At 39.5% G+C, this 12,744-nt stretch overlaps 1 protein-coding gene and 1 non-coding gene across 23 annotated transcripts in view; both read left to right on the forward strand.

Moving 5' to 3' along the window:
* Positions 1 to 12,744, forward strand: part of CAST (calpastatin) — a 109,624-nt gene that overhangs the window by 67,017 nt on the left and 29,863 nt on the right. For 13 of the 22 annotated variants that reach the window (XM_043594179.1, XM_043594098.1, XM_043594119.1 and 10 more), the window contains 8 exons: positions 301 to 381; positions 3,922 to 3,990; positions 5,386 to 5,484; positions 7,108 to 7,188; positions 8,260 to 8,298; positions 8,853 to 8,945; positions 9,081 to 9,170; positions 10,476 to 10,580. In XM_043594179.1, the coding sequence (XP_043450114.1) occupies positions 301 to 381; positions 3,922 to 3,990; positions 5,386 to 5,484; positions 7,108 to 7,188; positions 8,260 to 8,298; positions 8,853 to 8,945; positions 9,081 to 9,170; positions 10,476 to 10,580 (657 nt within the window). The remainder of the gene's footprint in view (positions 1 to 300; positions 382 to 3,921; positions 3,991 to 5,385; positions 5,485 to 7,107; positions 7,189 to 8,259; positions 8,299 to 8,852; positions 8,946 to 9,080; positions 9,171 to 10,475; positions 10,581 to 12,744) is intronic. The other 9 variants (XM_043594169.1, XM_043594186.1, XM_043594218.1 and 6 more) reach the window with 1 other exon arrangement.
* Positions 6,432 to 6,536, forward strand: LOC122496488. The gene has a single exon (XR_006300828.1). It is a non-coding gene; the product is annotated as a U6 spliceosomal RNA (small nuclear RNA).

Consider the following 12,744-nt stretch of genomic DNA (forward strand, 5'->3'; position numbering starts at 1 on the left):
TTCTAGCTTCTCTTGAAACATCAGATTATGTGGCAACAATTGGCTACAACTTTATAACAATTTATCACAGTCCCTACCTGGCCCCCTTCAAAATTTGTGCACCTGCGTGCACTCTGTAGCTCTTGAGTCCAGCCTTATGTGCTCCCCACTGTTGTACTATGTGTAGTAGAAGCTAGTAACCTTTTCCTCAGCACTGTGTCCATGATAGTTACAACTGGCTCAGTAGTGATACTTGAAATGCTTGATCTTGAAAACAGTCATTCAGATACTTAGTTCTGTTAATCTTTTTATCCCCTTTAGACTAAATCACAGGATGCAGTTTCTGCTGGCAGAGAAGGTGTTGCTGATATAGCTGCAGCATCTGCCAAACCAGATAACAAGGTAAGCACACCTAAGCAGACATGAAGTGTATGTGGGCCTCACTGCCTGTCGGGTCTCTCTTATGAAAAATGCGTGCTCGGTGAAGACCCATTACAACCTGGGTTTTCGTTTGGTTCTCAGTAAGCATTTAGGGATCTGGTGCTACCATGCTCAAATAACCTGTATTTGGTACAACCGAGCACTGTTCTTTATGTGAAATTTAGTGAAGAAGAGGATGCATCTAAAAGATACAGAGTGAGCAAGATAACAAAACTGATTTGAGAATTCATGTGTTCGGTAAATATTTACTGAGCACCTGCCATGTGTAAGGCCTGGTATGAGTACCAAGAAAATTAAAATGTGAGTTGACTCAGACCCTGCTTTCAACAATATTAATAGCTTTGAAATTAAGCAAATAAAATTGCCATATGTGAATAAGCATTTCTCTCAGCTTTCAACCTGGAGAGCATCTATCTTGATATGAGTAAATAACAAGCAGTCATAACATATACATGAGTTGATAGGGGAAGTTTTCAAAGGAGACATCCCAGCCCTCTCAGGAGAGAGTATGTATGCCCCTCTGACTAATGATGGGCAAGTCTTCTTTAGATCATTTGAAGAGCTATTTCAAATACTAGCCTGGAAATGTAAGATGAGAAGTAGTCTACTGTTTCTACCCATAGCAAGGCAGAGTTACTAATCAGTTTACAGGCCATGTGTCCCTAGAAATGCTCCTTACTTCTCTGGAAGCCCCAATTAACTAATTGCAGCAAAAGTAAGAAGATAGAAATGAATTTTTTAAAAAGTAGTATTGATTTATCTGTTTTCCTGATTTTCAAAATAGGAAAAGTATCCCCCTTCAGGCTAGATGGTAAGGAAGGTCATAGGATAAAAGTATGGCACATCTTGAAACACCAGTTTTTCTCAGATTTTGAAAAGGAAGAGACACATTAGTTTGTATGCAAACTAATGCAGATATTCTATGGAGTGATGGCAAAATTTACATAAACCTTTAAATGAAAATACTCATATTTTAAAAAAATGTGTTTTCTTGTATATTTTCTTGAGACTCCCACCCCCTCCCCACTCTAAGGATAAATGTTACTGTCTGTTGTTGATGAGGGGTACTTAGATGAAAACGTTTGAAAAATGGTTAGATTTAAGACAGAAGATTAGATTTGTTCAAAAAGATTTAAAAATGTCATCAATTTGAAATTTTATGCTAGATATAAAGTAGCCAGGGAAAAAGTGAAAGCTAACCAGTAACATGAGAGGCATATGTAGAAGTCTGGTGTGCTTGAACTTGTGGCAAAGCATTTCACTTTGTTTGTCTCTGATCCATCTCCCTGAAGTGAGATTGATCAGATCTTCAATTGGGGCTGGGGTACTTAGCATGTTTAAAGCACTGTCGTGTGACTGCAGGACACCCTAGCAGCAGGCTAGCGCATCCAGGGGCGGGAAGAAGACAGAATCCCTGGGACTGCATTCCAAGGCAGATTAAGACAAGCTCCCACTAGAAGCTCTTTGGTGGGGAATGGAGGGCTTCTGTCTGTTTGCAGGATTACGCACACTTTGAGTAGATCCAGTTTGAGTTTGGCATGAAGGGTAGGTAGCTAGGATTGCAGGCTTGCAGATGCATCAGAGTGGAAAAGTGTGAGATGTGTTCTGGGTACAAAGTGAATTCCATTGAGGGTGGGGCACACGGGCATGAGCAGTGGGACTGTAAGACCAGAAAGACAGGTCCAGGCACTGCTGTAGATAGTGCTGAGATGAGTGGCAGCTATTTAACCAGTAGAGGATACACACTGGAGGTTAGAGAACACACAGAGTGGTGGCAGTGCACCGAGTTGTGGGATTGAGTGACCACAGTCCTAAGTGAGCCTAAATTAGAGAGCTGGGATAGAATGAGATAGTGGGGAGAAATGCCAGAGGCACTGCAGAAGTGAAATCTTGAGGTTTTAGAAGAATTGGCTGCAGTGGGCAAAGGTATCATAAACTCTGAGATAACCATGGGCTTCAGATCTGAACGAGCTAGGTTGGTAACCCTAAAGTGAGTCCAGGGGGGCACTGTCTGGTTCCTGCAAGTGCAGGGCCGGCTCTGATGAGAGAGAGTGCCTCCCTAAATTGTGACCTGGTCCTTGGTTATGACTGATGGGTGGACAGGTCAGAAGGAGAACTGGTTGAGGTCAAAAGTGGCCTGATTTTCAATAGGCTGAATTGAAATGTTGGAGAGAGATGTGTAGCAAGGCAATTGGAATGTTGTTCTGAAGGACAGGAGAATGAAGAGGGGGGGCAGAGAGGAGGAGGAAGGAAGGAGGGGATAACAAATATGAATGCATACCTGCATAAGGTTGTGGTTGAATCCTCAGAGTGGATTTGGTTGCCCAGATACACACTCTCACCCTGGTGACCCCCGTGGTGTTTTTAACAATAGCGGTGGTCACTTATTTAGCACTTAATCATCCAACGAGTACCTACATAGTGTTTAGTATGTACCAAACACACTTTGATAGACCAAACACACTTTGATAGATGAATTTATCTAATTCTCATAACCCCCTGAGGGAGGTGCAGTTACTGTCCCCGTGTCACACATGACATTACTGAGCTACAGAAGAGGTGGCCTGCCTGAAGACTCATGTGGGCAGTGCATAGGAGCTGGTGTGCTCTCCACCCCCCATGCTCTGCCACCCACATTTCAGAGGCCTCCACATGGGATGCTTTTCTGTTGTCTTAAACCTGGCATCTTCACCTGTCTACTTCCTCTCAGTCCCTGCAAGTGTTTGGCCCTGGCTCTAGAGAATGGTTTTGCTTCCGGCCACCAGTGCGAGGCAGAAACGTGGAATGTGTAGGGCTGGGGGCAACGCAGCAGGAGTGGCTGAGAATGATGGCACAAATGTCAGAGGAGCCCTAGGGTGGTGCTCAGTCATGGCTGCTGTGAGAGATGTGTTGGGTTAGGGGTGCTTACTGAGATCACACTTCAGAAACGATTATGTGTGGGTCAAGCATGGAGATTGCAGATTGGAGACTTATCGGCAGTGTTTGAAAGAGCAACTGAAACATTTTAGGGAGATTAAGAAAGGAGTGGATGGTCAAATGCTAAGTCAGGGGGTGAGAGGTCTTAATGTGTGCAGGCAAAGGTTGAAAGAGCAACAGTGAGAAGTGGCCACTTAGAGAAAAAATTCTTGGGTGCTGTGGGCTGACTGTGGGCCCTTGGAGAGGCAACCAAGAGCAAAGAAGAAAGAGATGGTAGCTCCGGATTCAATTCTTGGTTTTTCCTTTACTGTGTGACCTAGGAAAAATTACGTCACATCTCTGAGTCTTGCTCTCCACATCACTAAATGAAATAAATTATGCTGTTCTGGAAAAGGATATGACATATACAACATGTTGTCTGGCACAGAGGCAGATGTTCAATATATGATCTATGCTGGTAATAGTAGACTCATTTTTAAATATGTAATATCATTGAACTTGTTGAATTACTTAGTAATTTGAATTTGTTAGATTATTGAAGAAAAATATGTGAAAAAGTTTTTATTTCTTTCTAAAATCCACCAGAAAAAAGAAAAGAAATCATTAACGTCTGCTGTACCAGTTGAATCCAAACCGGGTAAACCATCTGGAAAGGTATGAAGATAGCAGTGCATTTCTACATGAGATATTTATTTATTCATAGCCTCTGAATTTATTCGGATCTGATTTTTTAAGGGCAAACTATATGAGGTAGGATAACTTAAAGACCCTTCTCATGAATTATTGCTATAAGCTAAAATTGTGAAATTTTTTCAGGTATGTTTGTAACATTCAAAATATTTTTTTTTAAGTTTATTTATTTGTTTTGGGAGATAGAGACAGCATGAGCAGGGGAGGGGTATGATAGACTGAGAGAGAGAGAATCCCAGGCAGACTGACTGTCAGCTCAGAGCCCGACACAGGGCTGGAACTCACGAAACCACAAGACCACGACTAGACTCAAAACCAAGAGTCAGACGCTTAACCAGCTGAGCCATCCAGGCACCTCTGTAACATTTTATATTCTAACCTTCTGTTCTGAAAACTCTAGTTACATCTGGTGGAGTTTACATTACAGTTTCTCTCTTGCAAATATACCTTCTTTAACCAGAGGTATGACTAAAGAATTTAAGACACTTCTTCATTCTGAAATTCCCAAATGAATCGGTCTAAAGCTAACAGGTCCCAAGTTGTATTACATGATCAGGTGAATTCCTAAAATTGTAGTGGGAATAAGGTTGTTGAAAAAAAAAAAAAAGTTAAATAATCATTTTTAACTTGAGTTAAGTAAATAAAGGGTCTTTTCCCAAATTCTTTTTTTCCCTTTTAAATTCAGCATATTCTTCACAATGAGTCTTTTTAAACCTCAGAGATAGGATGGAGGCACTCCTTCATTATACTAATTAAAGTCCATATTGACAGAATAGATTGTCACGTCTTATAAGCTTAACATCCCTTTCAAGTAATTTGTTTTGTAGACTTCTTTAGGCCAGCAAGTAAACAAAAAACCACAAATGAATGAAGGAACACAGGCAATCTATCTTTGAAATAGATTCTATTTGGGAGAGGTACTATATAGACATTTTGTTGGAGTTCTTTGTAAATATGTAACTCTAGGAAACTATTGATAAGGAATGAATACAAAGAATTTCTCCTGTTGCATACAATTATATGATCTTATTCTTTGTTTTTGTTTTTTAACTGAGGACATTGGAATGGGAACTTTAATGAGCCATTCGTTTGTTCTGTAGTTACTGCCATTAGACTTACTGAAGTTGTTGTGATTCTTATCTGAACATGGCTTTCTGTTTTTGTAACCTGAAATGTGTACTCTGGGGCCTTACATAATAAAGTCTATTAGAGACTAGATTTTAACTATTGTAATGTTTGAAGAACTTTTGATGTTTGGTGTTTTTCTGCACAGAATTTTTGTTTTTGTTGTAGTTAAAAATCAGAAGTGAAATATGTATTACAAGTAGCATTTAAATACCTGCTCTCTTTCTTTTCTAGTCAGACCTGGATGCCGCTTTGGATGACTTAGTAGACACTTTAGGAGGACCTGAAGAAACTGAAGAAGATACCACAACATATACTGGACCTGAAGTTTCAGTATGTGATCTTGGTATCTGTAAAGATTTATACTTAATGGGTAGGAAAGGAAATAAGGTCATGGTCATGAGGCACAAAAGAATACCTAGTGTTGTGTTGCTTGGAGAGAAGCAGGATGGTGTCGCTATCAATAATGGCAACTAAACATTAGTGTTATAAATGGAAATGGTTTGTCCTATGGTAGCTATCCTATTACAGTGATTCAGCAAACATTTTTTGATTGTCTGTGTTGTGACTGGTGCTGGAATACAGCCTGTTGGGTCACAAACATTTTTCTGTCCTTGAGATTTAAGTCCACTAGGCTTGAACTTATTATGATTTCTAGAAATTTACCACCCTCAGCTCATCCCTATTCCTTACCCATAAATAGCAAGAAAATTATATGTTCCTTGATATTAAAAAGATAAATAGAAAGACATGCAAAAGACTGGAAGAAAATACTTGAAGCAGACATGACAAAGGATCTGTTTCTAGGATTTATGAAGAATTTTTAAAAGACAGCCCAATAGAAAAATAGGAGAAAACTTGTTTGGCTAATAAATAAATAAAAATGAAAGTCTTTCTAGTATTTATAGAAATGATACTAAAATATGGAGAGAACACACTCCTCAGAGTGGCAAAAGTGTAAAAGTCTGACAATTGACATGGAGCTTGTGGATGTTGAAGATGTACTTGTCCTTCAACTATCAATTCCACCTGTAGAGAGATTCCCTGGAGGAAGCCTTACCCATGTGCACCAGGAGTTACAAGCACAGGTGAAACATTTGGACATGATTTTGGTCAACAGCAGACAAGCTAATATAAGGGAACACTTTATTGTGGTTAAAATGAATTATTCATGTGCCAACAGGGATACATTATAAAAACATAATTTTGAATAAGAATAATACAGTTTGATACCTAGAATATGATACCATTAATACAACATTTGAAAATATGTAAAAGTAGTGCTCAGTTTGGCAGCACATATGCTAACATTGGAAGGATACAGAGAAGATCAGTGTGGCCCCTGCAGGGATGACACACCAATTCGTAACGCGTTCTGTACCTTTTCAATAAAAAAAAAAGAAAAAATATGCAAAGTAATGCTGCATGTTGTTTGTGGATACCTACATATGGAATAATTGTTTTAAAATTTGCTCGATTTTAAGTGGGTAGATACAATAAAGTTCAGGATGGTGGCTATTGCTGGCTAACAAGGAAAAGGAATGGGATAGTAGAGGGTTAGACAGGAGATGTGACTCTAGCTGATCTTTTTTTCTTAGAAATTAGGTCTGGAAGACTTGAGTGTTAGCTTATAGAGAAATTTATTATTAACTGTACTTTTATATGTATTGGAAAGAGACCATGAAAAATGTTTTAAAATGTGCTTTAGTATAAGAATAAAAAATAGAGTAGGTTGAATATTTTCTAGTATTACATATGAATTAAGCTAATTAAATAAGGGCAAGTATTGTGTAAACTTACAATTTCAGAGTTGTATAAAGTATTGGCTTTTTAAGTGCATTTCATTTCAGTAGCTCCATAAATTACTAATGGCAACAGTACTTTGGTTGCATAATAGCATATAACATTATCAGCTAATTAATTATATAATATCCCTCTGTGTGATCTTTATTCCAGGATCCAATGACTTCCATCTACATAGAGGAATTAGGTAAAAGAGAAGTCACCATTCCTCCAAAATACAGGGAACTTTTGGCAGTAAGTTAAATAATCATTTACTTTTATTTTACTTTTTGGAACATAATCTTATCCCATTAATATATTCACATTTTTTAAAATTAGAAAATATAATGAGGCATGTGAAGTTGTCGTTATGAAGACTCTCACTGTATCAATTTGCGAGGGCTGCCATAATGAAGTACCATAGACTGCGTGGCTTGAACAACAGAAATATTTTGTATCATAGGTCTAGAGGTCAGAAAACGAATCTGGGTGTGGGTAGCGTGGGTTCCTTCTGAGGGTTGTGAAGCATGGATCTGAGGCCTCTCTGCTTGGTTTGTACGTGGCCATCTCCCCTTTGTGTGTACATCTTTTGGTCTACATTCCCCACTTCTCTAAGAGCAGCAGTCTTGGGGTGCCTGGGTGGCTCAGTCGGTTAAGCACCCAACTTCAGCTCAGGTCATGATCTTGTGGTTCACGAGGTTGAGCCCCACGTTGGGCTCTGTGCTGGCAGCTCAGAGCCTGGAGCCTGCTTCAGATTCTATGTCTCCCTCTGTCTCTCCCTCTCTCTGCCCCTCCGCCACTTGCTCTCTGTCTCTCTCTCAAAAATAATAAACATAGGGGCGCCTGGGTGGCTCGGTCGGTTAAGCGTCCGACTTCGGCTCAGGTCATGATCTCGCGGTCCGTGAGTTCGAGCCCCACGTCGGGCTCTGTGCTGACAGCTCAGAGCCTGGAGCCTGTTTCAGATTCTGTGTCTCCCTCTCTCTGACCCTCCCCCGTTCATGCTCTCTCTCTCTCTGTCTCAAAAATAAATAAACGTTAAAAAAAAATTAAAAAAAAAATAAATAAATAAACATAAAAAAAATTAAAAAAAAAAAAAAAGAACAGCAGTCTTATGGGGTTAGGGCACATCCTAATATCATCACTTGACCTTAATTACCTCTTGAAAGGCCCTACCTCCAAATATAGTCACACACTGGAATACTAGGAACTCTTGAAAGGTTGTGGGAAGGCACAATTTAACCCATAACACTCACTGAACAGTACATTTTGCCAACTGTAAAAGTTAATTTTGGACTTTCAACATGATCAAATTAATATTTTTTTCAGAAAAAAGAAGGTATCACAGGGCCTCCTCCAGACTCTTCGGTGAGTTTACATAAATGTCTTCTAAGATACAAGTTAACCTTTTTTTAAATCTTTAGTTGGGGGATAGGGCATCAATTCTGTATATTGTGTCTATGAATAATCACTAAATCAGATCAAGTTTCCATCTATTCAGAGGAAGGAGATGGGTATGGGGTTGCTTCAGTGCTCATGGCTTTATATATATATATATATATATATATACACACACACACACACACACACACACACACACACGTATACGTATACATATATATTTTTTCTTTTTTTTGAGGGGAAGCAGAATGGAGCCAAGAAGGTATTAGGGCAAAATAAATATTAATAAAAACAGAATGAGAATATCCTAATATGTAATCCATTTAAAGGAGGGAAACAGGAAAATAGTATTAGTGAGCACTCATTTCCTTCCAAACAAAGAATTTATCTGAGTTATGTGATAACATACTTGATTTGGTAGTAAAGGAATGTCAAATCATTCTTCATTTGCTGAGTTTGTATTGTGATCTGTAACTTGAATGACTCTCACGTGTTACCCATCGTGGTGCCTGTTTCTTTAGAAACCCATGGGGCCAAGTGATGCCATAGATGCTTTGTCATCTGACTTCACCTGCAGTTCTCCTACCGCTGGTGGAAAGAAACCTAAGGAAGAGGTACTGTTTTCCAGATAATTAGGGGGAGCTTGTTAGAAACTATATAAAATTTGAAAACAATTTCTTTTTAGTTCTGATTATTAAAGTTACATTTATTCTAACTATAAGTCTAATCTTTTGCATTTTGTCTTTCAGAAATCTACAGAAGAGGTTCTTAAAGCTCAGCCAGCCAGGGTAGTCAAAAGTGCTGCTTCACCCCAAGAGAAAAAAAGAAAGGTGGAGGAGGTATAAATAATTACTTCTTTGGAAATAAACATGGTCCACCTGATAGCACTTGCTTTCCTGAGCCCGATCTAGTTGATTCAGGATAATCCCAGTACAGCATGATGAGGGGCATCTTTTTTCCCTCGGGGGTCTGTGTGGACTAGTAAATCCAATCAGGGTTCTATCCATTATCTCCAGACAGGCCTTCTATGTTTCTGCAAATATTAATCATGATTTGAACACAGCCTTCTTGGTTGTGAAACAAGAGTATCTCATCATTACAACACACAGAAAGACAAGACACCAAAAGAGTTGCACTCTTAGAACATAAATCTTCACCTTGATTCTTTTTTTTTTTAAGTTTATTTATTTATTTTTGAGAGAGACCGAGACAGTGCGAGTCAGGGAGGGATACAGAGAGGGAAAGAGAATCCCAAGCAGGCTCCACGTTGCCAGCACAGAGCCCAGTGTAACCTGAAAAGCTGAGAGATCATAACCTGGGCCAAAACCAACATTCAGACACTTAACCAACTGAGCTATCCAGGTGCCCCATTCACCATGATTTTCTAATGGAGTTTGACCTGTAAATCACTAGTGGGATGTGGTTGTAGCTGCTTCTGTACTTTCTATTAACCATAATCAATTGTCCCCAATCCTGAACGGTGGTCTTGCAGCTCATCTTCTGGTTGAGAAGACATTCTCCATCTGCAGATAGTTCAGATAATGCAAGGAGCGGGTAGTGTCGGGTCTGCTCTGCCTCTCCCTTCCTGGAGGGGACAGTTTATTTTTATCTGGCTGGCTGGGGAGCAGTGAGAGCCACACCCTGAAAGTAGGAGTCCTCACAGCCATCAGCCATCAGCCGTTGTGCATTCAGACATGAAGCCTGTGGGGCCACTTCAAGCTCCCCAGCTTCCTGGACTTTGCTAGTTTGCTAAGACCAGGGTTGTCAGAAATTATTTCTAAAGACACATTAAAAAAAAACAACAACAGAAAAGTAAAAGTTTACTTCTTCAAGCTTTTATTTTGATACGAGTGTTGTGTAATAATTATAGCTTGAGAAATAAGGGGTGAAGTGTGCCCCCGAGGATATAAACAGCATAAGACACTGTGGAAGTGTCTTAGCCCCAATTTTCATTCACTGGTAAGTTCTTTTTTTTTCCTTTCTCTTTTCTGCTAGGTTTCCAATAAAATTGCCTTCCTAAAGTCCTTCCCTAATCTGCAACTCATTTTAGAATTTTAAAATTGGGATTTCACAAAGAAGTGGATAGGTTGTTCAGGCTGAAGAGATGTTCCCTTTTTTAATGTACAGATTTTTTCCTTTTTTAGAAGGACACAATGAGTGATCAAGCACTGGAGGCTCTTTCTGCTTCGCTGGGCACTCGGAAGCCAGAACCTGAGCTCGACCTCAGCTCCATTAAAGAAGTTGATGAGGTACTGACCTTGGATTCATATACAAAGCATGTTGTTCGGCGGATTATGAAACTAAATGTTCTTACACAACTTTTCTTTTTTGGAGATTAAAAATTAACTACTCTTCATTCTGCCTTACTTTCAGAGTCTAGTTAACTTAGATTTTCATTCTTGCATAGTTAGCAACCAAGAAGGATAGTTGAGTATTGTCTTTTAAACCATCTAGAGTTTTAATATGTAAAGTGAATGCTAATCTCTTCTGCCAATGCTTAACTGACACCTGACTAACAAGATAACCTGGAGGCAATGGCTTGGCGAGAGGTTTGTCTGCTCTTGTGGACATTGGAAATTTGTGTTTTCAAAAGGATTCCAGGTGCTTCTTTTTATAAGCAGAGAGGGGGAATGTGGTAGATGGGGTGGGAAGATCCTTCTTTTTATAACTGTGGAGAAAAATGTTGAAAATCTTGTCTCAAATTAGAATAATATCAAGCAAGGATTAACTCTGTAACTGCAGTTCCTGCATGCCTACTACACTTCAACATCTTAGCAAGCCTTCTGAGCCATAACAAGCTTATATTTGGTGGAGGAGAGTTTTACCATGACATTACAGTTTTTAAAGAATTTTTCAGCTGAGTTATCTGGGATAAAAGAGGGAGGTGGCCTGTGGGCATTGTTGACAAGGCAGTGTAGTTGGGGGACATGGAAATACAGCCTGGGCACCCTCAGAAGCATCAGCCTATCAGCTCAGGGAGGGGAGCTGGCATGTGCCTGTCACTGTCATAATGCCGCTGCCTCCGCTGTCACTTCCTGTTCTGAATCACTGAGGAAAGTGAGTCTCACAGGCTCCTGGCCTGAGTCTGGGATTGCTCTGGTCCAAAATGGGCCAGTTTCTATCTTCAGCTTTCTTTGAGGGCTTACCAGGCGCAGTGTGGCATGACAAGCTTTATGAAGGCGAACACAAGGGAGCAGGGGAAGCAGTGCTCGTCCTCCAAGACCAAGTAATGTATTGAGAAGAAAGGAAATTGTCATAAAGACAGTGCGAGGCACACGTTATTTAAAGCAGCCACATAGACAAATGTCTGAGGGAGAGGATGGTCCTGGCAAGACCCTGCGGGTGTGTGTGTCTTGGTGGGGGAGCAGACCAAGTTGAGTTACAGTCCCACCACCAGACAGCTGCAGGGCAGGGGACCAACTGCACTTTATTTCAGACTTTTTACAGAGAATGGTGTGATTTAATAAGACAGTAATTTGGGGAGGAAACGTATAAACATAAATCTCAGGGCAAAGTGTCTTAGGGTGACTAAAATCAGGTCAGTAGTTGTAAAAAGTGTTGCATAAAAATAAGTTCTTAAGCAGTTGGGGTAACTAGTTTTGGGATACATGTATAAATGTATTTATGTTTCCTCTAGAAAACCTCCACAGCAGTGAACTTCTAAAATTCTAACTAAAACTAAAATGACTGTTCTTTCTATTCTTTCTATTAGTTTCTACTTTATCTTCCACTATTTTCCACTAGTTTTCCTTTTATTTATTTATTTATTTACTTACTTACATCCAAGTAGTTTTCTTTTTAATTATATTCAAAGTATAAATATTTCCTAAGATCTTCCAATCCTCTGGATTCTTAAGCTGAATTTTAGTGCCTAATGGTGAATTTATTACTTTCTGGATACTCTGATGTTTTGATAAGCCTTATGAAGGTTAATATTCTATAGGAGTCCCAAACCACTTCAGTTTATTCCATACTAGAGAGCTCTCTATGGAGAAATTGCATCATGCTTCAGAGAAGACATCCATGCCTACTTATTCTTATAATGTATCATGACATAAGTATTCTACAATGATACCTCATTAATCCTCCCCATTTCTGTGTGTAGTGACCTGGTCTGGTGCTATTTCAGTTGAGTAGACATTTGTCTTCAGTGCCTACAGTGCAGGCATTTAAAGAATATAAAGATCAGGGGTGCCTGGGTGGCTCAGCCAATTAAACAACCGACTCTTGATTTCAGCTCAGGTCATGATCTCACGGTTTGTGGGATGAAGCCCTCCATTGGGCTCCACACTGTCACTGCTTGGGATTCTTTCTCTCTGCACCTTTCCTGCTCAAACTCTCAAACTCCCTCTCTTTCTCTCAAAATAAGTAAAAAAACTAAAAAAAAAAAAAAAATAAAAAGAATGTAAAGAT

The sequence above is a fragment of the Prionailurus bengalensis genome, chromosome A1 (assembly GCF_016509475.1).
Source record: "Prionailurus bengalensis isolate Pbe53 chromosome A1, Fcat_Pben_1.1_paternal_pri, whole genome shotgun sequence".
In the NCBI taxonomy this organism is placed as follows: domain Eukaryota; kingdom Metazoa; phylum Chordata; class Mammalia; order Carnivora; family Felidae; genus Prionailurus; species Prionailurus bengalensis.